The 17,610-nt window shown below is 31.3% G+C and overlaps 2 protein-coding genes across 5 annotated transcripts in view; one reads left to right on the forward strand and one right to left on the reverse strand.

The window, feature by feature from the left end:
• LOC143915612 (uncharacterized) overlaps positions 1-17,610 on the forward strand; it is an 854,026-nt gene that overhangs the window by 277,643 nt on the left and 558,773 nt on the right. The gene's annotated exons all lie outside the window — the stretch shown is intronic.
• Positions 6,304-15,856, reverse strand: LOC143916164 (kelch-like protein 28). Of its 4 annotated transcripts, none has more exons than XR_013260949.1 (11): positions 15,782-15,814; positions 15,452-15,609; positions 15,199-15,356; positions 14,951-15,120; positions 14,663-14,860; positions 14,402-14,584; positions 14,165-14,320; positions 13,644-13,783; positions 13,363-13,570; positions 8,457-8,630; positions 6,304-6,445 (listed from the first exon to the last, which is right to left on the reverse strand). XR_013260949.1 is itself a non-coding variant. In XM_077437104.1 (11 exons), the coding sequence occupies exons 2-11, from the start codon at positions 15,568-15,570 to the stop codon at positions 6,336-6,338; spliced, it is 1,617 nt and encodes a 538-aa protein (XP_077293230.1). In that variant the 5' UTR covers positions 15,571-15,609; positions 15,782-15,814; the 3' UTR covers positions 6,304-6,335. The 4 variants fall into 4 exon arrangements, 3 of the variants coding, with proteins under 3 accessions (XP_077293230.1, XP_077293228.1, XP_077293227.1); XM_077437104.1 differs by lacking the exon at positions 8,457-8,630 and adding an exon at positions 6,523-6,697; XM_077437102.1 differs by lacking the exon at positions 8,457-8,630 and adding an exon at positions 12,103-12,277 and having other exon boundaries at positions 6,305-6,445; positions 15,782-15,856.

The raw sequence follows: 17,610 nt of genomic DNA on the forward strand, positions 1-17,610 counted from the left end.
GTTCGGTATATAGTTTGGCGTCGATGGCGAGGGCAAAATTCAATTTTAATTACGTTTTCGCAATGTGTTTTGAAAATTTGCTCGCGGGATTGACGCCAGATTTGTGCACGGCACAACATTTTAAATCAAAAACTTACAATCAGTGAGAATTAACTTATAACACACTATAAATTGTTGTTTTAATATGTATATTTCGTTTATGTCTATATTCAATTATTCATCGTATAAATTATATCTACATATTATATATATATATACATATATGCACAGCTGTATCTATTATTATAATATAATACATATATAGTATTAAGAATATTTATCTATATACAAAGAAAAAAGTATAATACATATTTAAATATAACAAAAATATAGAATATTATTTTGACTATATAATATAATATATGTATAATATATTTATCGAATATAAAATGATGAAAAATTACTAAAAAAAGAAACAAATATATAAAAATAAAAATTGAATGAGTATCTCAATTAGTGTCTCAGTTGTACAAGAATCCTGAATTAATAAATGGAAAGTGAATAAATTCTATGTTGTTTCATTTATTACCATCTTGTGTTGGTGTGCAAATTAATCATAATAATGGAGATTTTGATAAGATGATAATTTATTTATTTTATGCATTTAGGGAGATGGCCACAAATAGCTTTTATTCCGTTGAAAAAATAATAAATATTGAAGAGTATTCAAAGGTAAGTGGAGTCAGGTCGAGGTACAAGAAAACACGCAGGCAGGTTCCAGGTCTTTATTGCTGCTCGTCCGGTGGAGGTCAGGATCCGAATGCCACCGTTCGAGAGCGCACCATACTTATAAATATTCAGCGCTCAGCGCATACACGTTATGACACGTAAACAAGTATAGTCATTGGTCAAGGAGTCGGGTGCAGCCTTTGGCCGCAACGCCCGACTCCACCATTGGTCGGCGTCACCATGACGTCACCGGTCTACGGGGCGTCTCTCTATGTAACGTTACAATATAGAAAAAAATGGCTGAAAATAAAGCACATGGAAAACAAAAAAAAACAAAGATGAAATACGCAATATTGGTGTCAGGCCCGGCCTGAGAGTATATCGCGCCCCTAGGCAGATTATTAATAATAATCGCTTTTATTCCAGACGATGAGGAGAATAGTGCAATCCCCAACGCCCATCTAAATAATATATAGATAATAAAAATAAGTATTGAAAAATAGTAAACAAAAAATAAATAAATAAATACATAAGTAAATATATTAATATTACTGATAATAAATAATAGTAATAATAATTTAATGTCTATTCAAGGCGGTCGGTGTAGCAGTTCCATCCATCGAACAAACAATGAAGAATGCAAATGAGAAGATGCAGCAGCAAGAAGACAATTAGGCGATAAAAATATACGAAGACGTAGAGAGGCCGCTCTCATCCTGAGAATGGCTTCAAAGTGAGGCATATGCCCTTCCACAAACATTTGCGACGCACTGCAGCTCCTAGGTAGCCCGAAAAGAGCACGGCAACAGTTGTTGTATTGTACTTTTATCTTCCTCATCGTCTCCCGCTTGTATCTGGTCCATAATTCACCAGTATAGAGGCTAGTACAAAAGGACATAAATAATTGTCTCTTAACCTCTACACTGGAGTGGAAAAATCGTCTAGCCAGCATATTTGCCCTTACACAAACGGCTCTTCTTTGTCTTTCGATGTCACGGTCATCAGATAGATCCTCCGTCAGCAAGTGTCCCAGGTACTTGACTTCCCTAACAGTTTCAAGATTACGTCCATCTAAAATAATGTTGGGGACGAAACGAGGACCTCGACCGTATCGGAAAATCAATATCATGGATTTACTCGTATTATACCGCATATTATGTTCTGCAGCATAACTCAAGCAAACTTCCAGGAGGCGATTCAGAGCTGACGGAGAAGGCGCCAAGATCACCATGTCATCCGCATAGCTGATGTGTTTACTGCATATTCCTCCTATGTGGCAACCAACTCCAGTCTGTCGAAGGCGATGTGAAAGTTCATCCATGTAAAGGTTGAATAAGCCAGGAGACATTGACCCACCCTGTCTAACCCCGCATTTCAAAGAAGCGGAATCAGAGTATGAATTCCCCCAGCGTACATGGCTGAACTGATTCCGGTGCCAGGATGCTAAAAACCTCACGATTTGACTTGGAGCTCCACTTTTTAAAAGTTTAGACCAAAGTAGATCATGATTCACTCGATCGAAGGCCTTGGATAAGTCTAGAAAACAGGCGTATACGGATATAATAAAAAATGAATAAAATTATAATTTGCAAAAGGAACATGCTATCGTGAAATATCTATATACATATATATAAAAATGAATGTCTGTGTGTGTGTGTCTCGAATAGGCTCCTAAACCACTGAACCGATTACGATGGAACTTTCAGGATCTGTTCTATGCATGTCTGGAAAGATTACTGTGAAAAAAACAGGAAAAAACGTCTTAATAATAATATTCGTAATTACGATTTTACTGACGCGAAAATACAGCTATCCCGCCTTCGAGTGTGACAATAATCGCGCCACGCCTACCTCGCACTTGAATGTACTAACCATTCAGGGCTTTACCACAAATACACAGCGGATGGCCCAAGTCAACAAATATATCTATACCTACATATATATAAAATTGAATGTCTGTGGAACGGGAACGGGAATTGCTCGCGTTATTGTGATCGCATTGCAACGCATGCCGGGTTCAACTAGTATTATATAAAAATCATAAAATTAAATTTATAAACTATATTTCATTTAATTTTATATTGAATTTTAAACTTTTACAGTATCATATTATATTATATTATATTGTAAGTAGACTTTTGTACATTTAAGTAATTTTCCAAACCCAAATTATCTATTTCTATTGATATCTCAATTGGTAATTGGTAATGGCATATGATAATAAAGATAAAATTAAGTTTAATATAAAATGTTTTATAACTTCAAAGAAAGAAAAAGCACGTGCCATATCTGCTGTAACCCTGAGCCGGCCCTGAAGTAATCTCTAATTTTCTCTATACTTTAAGGCAGCAGTTTCCAAACTTTATGCTACTACGCCTCCCTAAAAAAAATTTTTTTCCGCGCCCCCCTACCTTTTATTTTTTCATAGATATAATAATATAGACACGTTTTAAATAATAAACCTTTATTTAAAAAATAATACTGAACACTACAATAGACAGAATAATAAAAAGGTTTTGCTATAACATACATTTATACGAACACGTATATTTATTTTTATATTAAATTACTAATTAAACTACATCTAACACATGTTGTTTATTGGCACAAAGTTTATCAAATCTTGGGGGCAATATGGAGAGTGCCACTCGTAACTCCTTTTCGACTATTAACCTGGTTCGATATTTGGTTTTCATTGCAGCTAGTGCCGAAAAGCCCGTTTCGCATAAATAAGACGTTACAAACAGTGCCGGCCTTACACCCAATGGCGCCCTCGGGCAATTTTTTCTAAACACCCTTAGAAAAAAATTTCACCTTTGGCGCTCTAATCTAAAATTTTGTATGGCTTTTGGCGCTCTAATTTTAAAATTTAAAGCGCCTTTGACGCATCGAGCGGCGCCCTAACTTTCTTGGTGCCCTCGGGCGACGCCTGACCCAGCCCTCTCCTAAAACCGGCACTGGTTACAGATGGTAGAAGCACTTGCATTGCTTTGCAATACAAAGATTCATACTCTCCACTAAGATTCATCCAAAATTTAATTATGGTTTCATTTTGAAACTTTTGTTTTAGTGAGCTATCGCATGATAATTCTATCAATTTTTTTTTTGATGGTTGTCAGTTCGAATTCATCTTCTTCATTGTAGTTAAATGGATTCTGTATACACAAAAACTTTGAGAAATCAAGGTCTTTGAAATAATTGGAAAAATGCAGCACTTAACCATCCAAGTGCTCAGTAAAAAGATTTTTACTCGCTTCAATATTGGCTGTGGCCCAGAAATATTTGGAAAGTGAAAACATATCCAACTCATTCTTATTTAAATTTGATTTCCATAACATCAACTTTTTAATGAAAGCTTTTACTTTGTCTTTTTAAACAAGTGGATGTATTTGTAATCCCTGCATTGAATTATTTAAACCGCTCAATTTTCCAAAAATTTCAACCAAATAGGCAAGTTTAACAATAAAATTTTCGTTCGTCCACAAATGTGCCTCTTCATGTTAGTTTTTTTCGTGAAAGGTTTCTAATTAAATGTGTATATAAAAATGAAAGAAAAACAAAAATGAACATTCATGTAAAACTACGTAAAACTATTTTTATTTTAAATCTTTATATGCACAGGTTAAAGGGTGGATAAAATGTTATTAAATAAAATAAAACTCCTCAATAAATTTACGTTTCGATTAAAATTATTATTAATAAATACACGATTGTCGTCTTGGATTTATTTGTGCTAATTTGTCAGTAAACTCATTTTAGCCCGGAGCTAATACATATTTCAATTTGCTTTTCTCGTATTAACACGACGTAAAAAAATATAAAAGCTTTGATTAATTAATTCTTCATTGTTATGTTTAATATAAAATCCTAGCAGATGTAGCCGAGAATACAAAAATAATGGCGCTAAAGCCTTTAAGATAACATAATTATAATATGTATATACAAAAATAATTTATAAATATATGTAGCTTGTAAATTCGTAAAATTCACTATATTACATTTTGTTTAGGGGGAATGAAAACTGTTTTATATGAGAGTTAATGCTGGAAAAGAAATGTAAATAATTCATCTTTCATTCCATTCCATGACTTTTTATAGAGGCCTAAAGTAAAATAGACAATATGACAAAAATAAAAAGATAAACAAATTAAAAAAATTAGGTCTGCTAAATATATTGATATTTTTGATAAGAAAATATATAATACGATTCAACTGTCAGAATTTTCGGAATTTACCACTCAACTGGATACATATGTATGTACATACTACGTAGACATATATTATTTCTAAATGCACGCATAGTTAAAGAAATAGTGTAATTTAAAAAATAAAAAATCAATGATATCATTTTGGAATGCGTTTCCTGCTAAAAATTTTATATTCCAAAATATTTTAAGGAACGTTTTTATTTGTCTATTTTAGCTTCGGGTCCTAAAACATTCTGAAATATTATTAGCCTTGGTAAACAAAATCTTTACCGACTGAATCTTTGATTTCCAGCCATTAATAATATACATATGTCACATTTTATTAGCTAAGACAAACTTGTCCTTCACCTCTTTTAAACAATAAATTGACCATTTTGAAGAAAAATGAAACCACATTGTAGCCGCCCTTTAATTATTACATTTTAATAAATACACGATTGTCATCTTGGATTTCTTTGTGTCAATTTGTCGGTAAGCTAATGTTTTCCCGGAGCTAATACATTTTTCAATTTGCTCCTCTCAGATTAACACACGGGCCAAATTTCCGATTCCTTGGAATGAATTATTTTATTGAACTTTTTATAAGGAAATTAATAAAAAGCTTATTTATATATGTATTTAACTAGTGTTGTGCCCGATGAAATATCATCGCATGGGTTATGACTAGTCACCGGACCCAGAAGGTGCCGCGTATTGTTCAAAGGTTGTAAATGCATTGGACAACATAAATCAATCAACAAATGACTTTTCTTTAAATCACAGACATGATATTCCTTGCTATAAAGTATGTAAAACTTTACAAATAAAAATCATGAACTAAAATTATAATACTTTTTCAACTTGTCTATTTTAAATAATTCAGTAAAATTTATTCAACAGAATAAAATTGCTTTAACATAAAAAAAAAATGATAAACTAACCCATAGCCACGTTGAAAAGATTATAATTACTACAAGCACTAAAAAGTAGTACAAAAATGAAAATTGATGTATTTTATATTACATTCAAATTGCAGTCCAATTGAGTCACAGAAATGGACAAGTTGCGATTGGTGGTGTGAATTATGTAGAATGCACTTAATTAGCTAAAAAAATAAGTATCGATTTCAATAAATATTGTTGCCAAATGCATTTTTTTATTGGGTCCCTGTGTGCGACGTTAAAAATATGAAAGCTTTGAATAATTATTTCTGCATTGTGATGTTTAATACAAAATCATAGCAAATGTGGAAATTATGACGCCAAAGCCACAATATAATATATTATATATGTCTTAACATAATACGATTATAATATATGTATATAAAAAAATACACTGTCTTGTAATTTCGGTAAATTCAATATATGTATGTATTACATTTTTTCAGGGGAAAATAAAAGCCGGATTTATAGGTAAATATTTTTTTGAAAGAGAAACAAATTAAATAATTAGGGCATTATAATTACATCGTTTATTTGACATTTCGCCAATTATTTTAAACTGGTCGTTTACTGGGTCGTACTCCTGTACTGCTTCCGAATCATATCCCCCTGAAAAGACGGAGTCAAATTAAACAACCGATTTCAGGAAACAATTGATAAAAATATGTATGTAAGTGGAAACCAACCAAAACAAATTATCTTTCCTTTATAACATACTGCTTGAAAACAATAATTTTTTACAAGTGAATCTCTCATTGAAGTCCAGGTGTCACTTCGAGGATCATATCGTTCCACATTACTAAGATGAGAAGAGCCATCATATCCACCTATGCAATAGATGTAGTCATCAACTACGACCGCCTAAAAATTGCAATAAAACAAAATCAACAGACATAAGAACTTCTACCGGCTCGTGCAAAGGGTACTGCATCAACTTAGCCAATCGGGCTTTTGTGTGACAGGTAAATGGGAGTCACAACAAGACATTCCCCGATTGAATATTTTTGACAAAACGTACACAGACGAAGTAATAATAGGAATGTAATTAAAGACGTAATTATTGCTTATAAAGTGTTTTATTCTGGACTGTGGAGTCGTTATAAAAAAGCACGACTTTGATTCCGACTCCGATGTTAAAAAATTAAAAATGTAAAATTAAATTTATTACAATTTTTTCCCCACTTCTAAACTTTGGGTTGATTTCGAATACCAATACAAGATGCTGCATATACATATTATACATTGTACATATGAAGAGTAAGCTAATTTTTATTAATCATTTAATTACATACTTTTAATTAAGCTTTTTTACAATGTTTTATTTATGAATACACAATCGTGTGTTCTAATGTAAGTACATATATGATACTAATAAAAATTATGCATTGGTGTAGCGGATTTGTTAAATATCATATCTTTCCTCAATTTGACCTAAACATGAAAAAAAGACAAAGATATAAATTGTCTCGATATGTACATACATGTATTCACTCTTCACTCGTACTCATCTTAGTTAATAATTTAATATTTATATACATACATACATACATACTTGTAATAAATAAATTTAATATAATAATATTTAATTTATCAAATTTACAAGATAGTGTAATAATTTGTTTTTTCTATTTATTATAATTTTATGTTAAGACTTATTATTATAATTATATAATATATGTATGTATTATATTGTGGCTTTGACGCCATTATTTTTGTATCCCCGTCTACATTTTCTGCGTATTTTTTATTAAAGATCGCATTGCAAAATTAATTATTAAATAATGCATTCATATTTTTCTCCATCGTGTTAATCTGAGAAGAGCAAATTGAAAAATGTATTACATAGCTCCGGGAAAAAATAAGCTTACCGACAAATTGACACAGAGCTATCCAAGATGACAATCGTGTACATATTTTATAAATACATACATATAATATTTAAGGGCCTGTTACGTCGTGGTTTTTTTTTCTTATAAATAGTCAAATTCTTATAAAATGTACAAAAGTGATGAAAAACTGATTTCACAGAGGTAGGTGGTGGCAAATGGTAAAAGTGCAATTCTCCTTTCGCCAGCTCTGGATAAAGTTCTAATTGTGTTCACCAGAATTGTTGTCCAGTTTTTCAAATTCTATTTGGATACGTGCATTGACTCAGATTTCAATGAGATCATCTTTTATTAAATCGCTGTCGTCCTAATCTCGCAGCTATAATACATAAATATATACATTCGTTCTACTGAATTTTTTTTTTCAAATTTTTAAAGAAATTGAAACTCGTTTTATGTATGTATATGCGAGTTAAAGTTGGAAAGAAATGTAAACAATTAATCTTTTTGCATGATATTTTTATAGGGGTTGAAAGTTAAAATACACAATACCATACAAATAAAAAGAGAAACAAATTAAAAATTTAGTTATGCAATAATTGTATCATATTGAAATCATCGTATTGGCATTTCGCCGATTATTTTCCACTGGTCATTTGCTGGGTCGTAATTTTGTACTGCTCTCGAATTACTAAATCCCCCTGAAAAAGACGGAGTCAAATTAAACAGCCGATTTCTGGAAATAATTGATAAATATATGAATGTACATATGTAAGATTAACGTGTAGACCAACCAAAACAAATTATATTTCCATTGTAACATATTGCTTTAAAGACAATACATTTTACAAGCGAATCGCTCATTGAAGTCCAGGTGTCACTTCCAGGATGATATCTTTCAACATTACCAAGAAAAGAAGAACCATCATAGCCACCTATGCAATAGATGTAGTCTCAACTACGATCGCCTAAATTTGTCATGTCTATTGTGTCTGTGTCTGTGTACAAAAGTTTCAATTCAAATCCATTGAGCGGCTTAGAATATTAAAATGAAATAATATACCAACTTATATGAAGAGGCACTACTACTGGTTGATTTACAATTTTGAAAAATAATAACTTCATAACAGTTAGCATTTACATAAATGACTAACATAAAGTTTAACGATATAGTGAAGAGATTGAAATGGCAATAAGTGGGCCACGTGGCTTAAAGAATGGACGAAAGGTGGACAAAAAAGTGCTAGAATGGTACCCGAAAGAATGCAAAAGGGCACAATGGAGACCACAGGGAAGATAATTTGACGAAATTAGGAAAAAGTGTGGGGTGAGATGGACGAGAGTTATATACGTAAAATAGATACGAGCAGAAGCGTGTTTGAAAGACTTTCGAATGGTTGTAGATGATGATGAATTGTTGTAGATGAAGATGAATGGTTGTAGATGATGATGAATATTGTTGTAGATGATGATGATGATATATTAATATTTTGTATGTAGATAAAGTGTTATGAAATAGATAATTAAAGTTATTGCATACCTCATTAGTGCTATTTCCATTTAAATTAATTCCGCCAAACATAATTACTCTTTATTTAAATATTAAGGCCGAAAATTCCGTGATATTCATAGTAGTTTTAATTGATTTGCTCCATGAATTTGTCATTGAGATATACACTTCTATTAAATTCTATTAAAAAATATTTAACATTTTGTATTAATAAATAATTGAAAAAGTGAACAATGGAATGGAAAATACATTTACATTAGGATCACGACCCTTAAAATCAAAACTTTTTATGTATATTTCGGCATTCGGCATTCATTAAGCTCAAAGAAGATCTTTTTTCGGACATTTGGTGCCACTTTAACGTCTTGAACTCTGAGAGCCACTATAGTGGCTTTCGGATATTCGGCTGCCAGCTCGGAAAGCCAGTATAGTGACTTTGTTAAGCGGCTACTTTGGAGCTTTATTTTTAATATTCATTGGCAAATTTTTGAAGGTTTTATTTTACAATAGTGTACTTAAAGGATACGAGATGCTAGAAAATGTATAAATAGGATAATTACAGTAAAGGACTAGCGTCTATATTGTTTCTAAGAATATTTGCATTCTTTACCTGCTTCTACATTTTAGTGAGAAATAAATATTTTCTTGAAAAAAAAATATGATTCAGACTTACTGCTGAAAACTTATCTAATAAATATTTATCAATATCTTCTGTGTTTCGAGAGACTTGATTGTTGTCCCTACATAGTCTCTAAAAACGAATAACAATTCTTCTTTAAGTTCGTCGAGTTGCAAAATTTCGGCCAACTCCTATCCTCAATTCTGTAAAGAATTCACTCATAAAATTGAACAGCAGGAACAATTACAAAATTCGTCAATTGAGAAATTCGTTTATTCTCACCCAAAGTGCCAGTATACAGAAATTCGAAAACCTTGTCCACAGATTATTTTCTAATTCCATCGACGCAAATCTCCAAATCTCGTATATCCATATTTTGATCAAGTATTGTACTAAAGTAAAGGCTTGCACTGTACAAGATTGACTTGTAAGTGTGATATCTAAAATTGCATTACCAACTAATTTAAGCCGCTTCGTTAGTAGGTATATCCCGCGTATTATATAATAAATATAATTAATGCGTTGAAAGTTTTCACCTTTTCTGCAAAATAACCAAATCGATATTAGAAAACATTCCTTGCGTATAAAAATTAAAAAAAAAAAAAAAAATTACTTGAAATGTAACAGATAGGTTTGTGGGTGTGATATATAAAATTGCATTAAAAATTGAAACCCTAATAAAATAAATAATTATAGTATAATGTTTAATTTATATTATTAATATTAATAATAATAGTATACAGTTTAATTTATTTTATTTTAATAATAATAGTATAATGTTTAGTTTATTTTATTTGAATAATAATAGTGTTACGTACGCCGCGGATTGAGCGAATTGCACTTAGACCAACGGATATCTGTTATCGGTTAACTAAATGCATGCACTTACTTACAAAGATTATATCTGGACTCTAAGTGCATTTAGGCTAAACAATGACCGTTATTAGTTATTTCTCAGAATCGGTACGGGAAGACCCAATGTCTTGGAAATACGTAACTATACAACAGGTAAACAGATTAGGCGTCCTGAGAGATCTACCCTTTATAAGGCGGTACGTAGGCGATATAATTCATTCTGGCAGTGACACTGCGTGTATCTCCTTAATCATCAATAAATGCTGTGAAACGACTGTTGGCCTTTTACTTGGATCCTCCACCCACCCGTACGCAACAATAGTATAATGTTTGATTTATTTTATTTTTATTTTTTACATACGTACATATACATATACCAGGAAGCCTAACAGATCATATATGTACATATGTACATATACATATTTCAGGAAGCCCAATGCGCCTTCATAGACAATTAATTACAAACATTGCAGTTTTTTTATTACATAAATCGCTGTATTTAGAGAGATGAAGAGCCCAAATTAACAATTAACATCTATGGAATTAGACTTGTACATATGTACATTTTTACAACCATGCACAGACACAAACATTAGTGTTTTATATAGTAGATTATATATGTATTAACAAAATAAAATTCTTATATATATAAAAAAAAATCAATTTATTAGACTATCTTGTAATTTCGATAAATTCAGTATATGTATGTATGTATTACAGTTTGTTCAGGGGGAATGAAAGCTGTTTTATAGGTAAAATAGCTGTATTTCCCGGCTTCGCACGGTATTTGTAATATAAACCGCTTATACATGACTAATCTAATAGTACACATTTTATTAAAAAAATGTTTTTTTTATTTTTTTTCCTTCTCGGGCTTCGCCCACGGTGCTCCCTGAGCCTTTGCCTTCTAGGGCTTCGCCCTCGGCGTCCCCCTGAGCCTTTGCATGCGCTGCACCCCATGAGGCTGCGCTCCCTGTGGCTTCCCTGGCGGGGCCCCATGAGGATACACCCCTTGCGCCCCCGCGGGGACTTTGAATCCATTGAATCGTAAAAAATCAAATCGGCGCCTATGAATTGAAAAAAAAAATCGAATCATTTGTTGATTTTTCAAAAAATCGAATCATACGGTTGAACGAACGAACGAACCAAGGATACATGCATAAATACATATATACAAAGTCTCTTTCCAAATTATATATTAGATGTTTTTGTTACGGGGTCTAATGTAAAAGAAAAACGCAATACCATACAAATGAAAGAGAAACAAATTAAATAATCAGGGCATTATAATAATGTCGTTGTTTTGGCATTTCGTTGATTATTTTCCACTGGTCGTTTGCTGGGTCGTACTCCTGTACTGCTTTCGAATTTGAACCCCCTGAAAAAGACGGAGTCAAATTAAACAATCGATTTCAGGAAACAATTGATAAAGATATGTATGTAAGTGGAAACCAACCGAAACAAATTATCTTTCCGTTGTAACATACTGTTTGAAAATTAGCATTGTTTACAAGTGAATTGCTCATTGAAGTCCAGGTGTCACTTCGAGGATCATATCGTTCCACATTACTAAGATGAGAAGAGCCATCATGTCCACCTATGCAATAGATGTAGTCATCGAATACGACCGCCTAAAAATTGCAATAAAACAAAATTAACAGACATAAGAACTTAACATATGTACATACATTGTACATATGTAGAGTAAGCTGATTTTTATTAATCATTTAAGTACATACTTTTAATAAGCTTTTTTAAACCGCTTAAACAAGACTAATCTAATAGTAAACATTTTATTAAATTTATTTGAATAGTTTTATTTTATATATATTTATTTAAATACTTATTTGTTTTTTTTTTTATTAAATTGACTGTTACGAACAAACATATATATGTAGTAAGTCTCTTATGATGACGTCAGAACAATATACTGTCGATTATTAATTAAATTGACGAAAAATACATAGGTACATATGTACATACATACACAAACTTTAGTGTTTTATATAGTAGATTAATACATATTACGCATTGGGTAAACTGCGGCCCGGGCAAACTGCGGCCCGCTGAGTATTTTGGTGCTACCCGCGAGCAAAATTCAAAAAAAGTTTTCTTTTTTCTGATCGTAAAAAAATTTGTCGATTTGTTAAATGTTTTATCGTTTCTGACATAAGATACAATTCAAATTGGGGCCAAACTAGAACTTTAATGAGCAATTATCATCAATATTAGAACCAATCACATGGTACTCGATAGCTCTCGACGAAAGTAATGATCGAAAAGATACCGCAGAGTAATTAATTTTCATACGCCGATGTAACTCTAAATTTGAAATTATTGAAGAGCTTTTGTCATTGGAATCACTTAAAGATCAAACAACAGGAGCTGATATTTTTGAAAAAAATTTTAAAAAGTACAAGATGACAACTGTGCCATTCGTCAACTCATGCATGCCAAATTAACTATTCATACATGCATTATTTTAGGCTAGCAAACTAAATCTCACATATGTATTATGTAAAATTATTACGCAAAAAAATAAATGCAATGTAAAAGTGAAACCAAAGTTGGAGTCACTTGATTTTTTAACGATTCCAACTCCAGCGAAATAGCCACGACTCCATGACTCTGACTCTGCGCCTTTAGTATTGTTTGATTTTATTTCAACGCGAAAAAAGCTTTTTCTTATTTTGTTGGAATAAAAGTTTAAACTTACAGATAATAAACTTATCGCCCTTTTCATCGGTCTCAAAGTCTTCCATTTATTTGTTTTCGGGCTGAATGTTTTAACAGAATTTAGACGACTGCTACCATTATACCCACCAAATACATAAATGTCTTCTTTATAGACTACTGAGGTGTGATTATATCTACTATCATTCATGGGGGCAACTTTTTTCCAGCTGTTTTTAACGTAATCGTATCTGAAAACAAAGCGAGAATGATCATTACTAAAATTTTAAAATAGCACTAAAATTTATAGCAAAATTCACTCACTCTTCTACGAAGTTTGAAGCACCGAATCCGCCAATCACGAAGATTCGGTCACCAACTACAGCTGCTGTTGATTCCGATCTTTTACAATTCATTGCTGCTAATTTATTTAGTGTTCTTGTATGAATATTAAACGAGTGAACCTGTAAAAAAATAAATTTGTCATGCCTATTGGTCTGTGTGTACAAAAGTTTCAATTAAAGTAAATTGAGCGGTTTAGGAGATTAAAATAAAATAGTAGACCTACTTATACGAAGAGGTAAAACTTGTTTGACTTAAAATTTCGAAAAATAATTACTTTATTACGGTAAACAATTATGTACATGATTGACTAACAAAAATTTTAATTAACGGTGTTCAAATTATCTCTAACAATGCAATTTAAAAACAATAAAAACGAATCAGTGATTGATTCTGAGTATCAGTCAAAATCTCGAAGTTGCATTTTTATTTTTACGATTAGATAATAATACCATGTATGTAGATAAAGTGTTATGAAGTAGAAAATTGATATTATTGCATACCTCATTAGTGATATTTCCATTTGCATCCGTTCCGCCAAAAATAAATACATTTTTTTTAAATATTACTGCCGAAAAATTAATGATTTTAAGAGTAGTGTGAAATAATTCACTCCATGAATTAGTAATTGGGTTGTACATATCTATTATACCCGATATCTGAAACAGAGTATTTAGCATTTTGTAAAGATGTTAATTAATAAATGAAAAAGTGAACAATGGAATGGAAAATACATTTACTTCGGAATAATATCCCCCTAAAATCAAAACTTGTTTATGCATATTTCGGCATTTGGCATTCATCAACCTCAAAGAAGATCTCTTTTCGGCCATTTGGTGCCACCGTAAGGCATCCAACACAATTGAAAATGGAGATTCCGAATCGGATTCGCAACACAGTGACCTCACTTCTTCCAGTAAAAACTTTAAAAGCAAATGATATACGAATATTAAAACATCAGTCAACTCATATTAAGATGCAGGCAAAAATAAAAACCCAACCGGAACATCACAAAGGGGTAATCGAATATATTTCATCAGAGAATACAGATCTTTCTTCCTATTGTTCCAATCGTATTTAATCCACTTGTATAGTCCTTTGAACACCTTAGTTTCTGATGATTCTTGCAAATCATCGGATAAAAGCAATTGCTTCACATTCTCAACAGACAAGTTTAAGTATTTTTCGTGGCTTGTTATCTTAAAAAAATAAAAGTTGATTTTACAAAAACAAATACTTTTACGGAAATAAATATTTTCTTAATAAAATAATATATGGTCCAAACTTACTTTTGAAAAGTTATATAATAAATATTTGTCAATATCTTCTGTTTTTTGCGAGACTTGATTGTTGTCCCGACATACTGTCTCTAAAAACGAATAACAATTCTTCTTAAGTTCGTCAAGCTCCAAAATTTCGGCCAACTTTAAAATATTTGCCACCTGTTCTATTGTCATTTCTGAAAAAATTCGCTCATAAAATTGAACCGCAGGAATAATTAAAAAATTCGTCAATTGAGAAAATCGTTTATCCTCACCCAAAGTGCCCTTATACAGAAATTCGAAAACCTTTTCCACAGATTCTTTTCTTATTCCATCAACGCAAATCTCCAAATCTCGTATATCCATATTTTGATCAAGTTTTGCCCTAAAGTAAGGGCTTGCACTGTACAAGATTGACTTGTGAGTGTGATATCTAAAATTGCATTATAATTTAATCTAAGCCACTTCGTTAGTAGGAATATCCCGCGTATTATATAATAAAATAATTAATGCGTTGAAAATTCTCACCTTTTCTCCAAAATAATCAAATCGATGTCGGAAAACATTCCTTGCGTATAAAAATTTTGCATCGATTGCATGTGGGAGAATCCATATTGCATTTGTTTTTGATGATCGTTGTCGGTCATTTTCAAAATTGGGAATTGGCAAGCAAAATTACTAATTTACTAAAACGAAATAAGGAAGGGAAAAACTGAAAATTATAAGTTGCATGTGGGAAAACGCGTGTCGTATTTGTGTTTTAATATTACGTAGTATAATTCATAGCATAATTTTTATCAATGTTTTGTTATATAATGTGTAAAATCTAAATTTACTTCTACATATTTACGTGCTTACCTTTGAGTCTCCAAGTCCATAATATTTTGAATCCGCGTCCTTCGCGTTTTATATCAATTTATTGGTAAATACGATAAGAAAAATCTATCACGATCTAACTGATTTTTCAAACCTTAATTTATTTTTCAATTCGATACATAATTGGCAGATATCGGACACATATTTATCTAGATAATTTATTAAAAATTCAATAATTCAATTCAAAAATTCAATTCTATTGAATTTTTAGATTAGACATGTCGATAATGGAAAATGGCGAAGTCTGGGAAAATTTCAAAGATGGTGGCAGTAAAAAATACTATACATCTCCAAAAAACTGCACGTGCAGTTTTTGGAAATCATACATTGTTAATTGTCGCCATATTTTATTCGTGCGGGAGGAACGAAAAGTCGACGCATTTCCTGAGGAATGTTTTCATCAAAGATACAAAAATCAAGATATTGAAGTCGAATTGATTCGAATTCAGATGAAGAATTTCTCAGTAGTGATGGTGAAAATCAGAAACCTTTAAAGGACAATGGAAAGTTTAATATGACATTCAATGCCATTAAAAATTTAGCCGACATTATCTCACATCACGGTACGCCATCATTCTTAAATTATATGGAAGAGTTAAAAATGATAGACAATAATTTCCGAAATGGCTTATCAATCTTCAACCAAACTCAACATACCTTAAAAACCAGCGCACAAAATCAATCACAGATAGAAATCGATCGAGACACGGCAATGGAAAATTCACAAGAACTTAAATAATACAAATGCGTTTTATATGAGACCATCAATAAACCCAATATAAATTTTAAATTTAAGAATAAAATCAAAAGCAAGGGTAGTTCCAAAACAAAAACCAAGCAAACAACATTTAATCGAAAATTAAAATAAAAAGGTAATATTGCCATTTTTTACTAATAAATTTGTACTTTGATAAGATTTAATTTGTCCTTTGCTTTTTATTAATTTAATATTCGTTGTGTGTTCGTCTATTGGCAATTTGAACAATTAACAACTGACATTATTTTTTACAACTTTAGTCTAAATCACCAAAAATTGGATTTTTATTTATTTTTGATTTTTGTAAACTGTCTTTTATAAAACAAATATACTTGATTTATTATTGTAATATTTTATTTCTAAATTTAATCCTAAGTATATAAACTCCCAAAATATCAAGTCAAGATAAAGTTACATATGTACCTACATATGTACAAATGGTCAGTAATTTGTCCAAAATTTCACTGTGATATTATGGCAGCAGTGCAAAGAAGCATTAAATAAGTGAGATTGAATTGAATCTAGTCTTGAATACGGTTTTTGAACCGTTTTGTTGACTTTTAAAATGTCAACAAAACTGTCACTTTCGCTGTCAAATGTTGCGGTTTTAGATTATGTGCAACGGCCGAAGGAAAAGTTTCTTAATCGACTTTAAATTTCTAATTTATAATTTATTAATCTTAAATCCTAAATCTTATAATCTTCTTATGTACTATGTAATGTATGTACAAATAGCCAATAATTCGTCGATACTGTATGCACAAATAGCCACATCCATTTCTTAATCATTCCGCTAACTATCTATATAATTGTATGTATGTTCCTTTGACTTGAAATTTCTACTAGTGTTTTGCCCGTTGACATTTCATGTGGTTTTGAAAAACAATCAAAATTTATAAACAAAAATAAGAATTTTATTGAAAAAAAAATTACCAATATATGTAAGTAATACCGAAACAGGAACAAGAGCTAAGTTATTAATTTGAATATACATGCGTATACTGAATACATATTATTTTTTTTATTTATACCAGGAAGGCCTAACAGGTTACCC

The sequence above is a fragment of the Arctopsyche grandis genome, chromosome 8 (assembly GCF_051622035.1).
Source record: "Arctopsyche grandis isolate Sample6627 chromosome 8, ASM5162203v2, whole genome shotgun sequence".
Lineage (NCBI taxonomy): Eukaryota > Metazoa > Arthropoda > Insecta > Trichoptera > Hydropsychidae > Arctopsyche > Arctopsyche grandis.

Excerpts from the sequence above, each read along its gene's own strand:
- LOC143916164 (XM_077437104.1), bottom strand. The coding sequence starts at position 15,570 with ATGACCGACAACGATCATCAAAAACAAATGCAATATGGATTCTCCCAC. Across the intron at positions 14,585-14,662 it reads TACCCCTTTGTGATGTTCCG|TTTTTACTGGAAGAAGTGAG; the intron begins GTTGGGTTTTTA and ends TTGCTTTTAAAG. Across the intron at positions 13,784-14,164 it reads ATGGAAATATCACTAATGAG|GTTCACTCGTTTAATATTCA; the intron begins GTATGCAATAAT and ends ATTTTTTTACAG.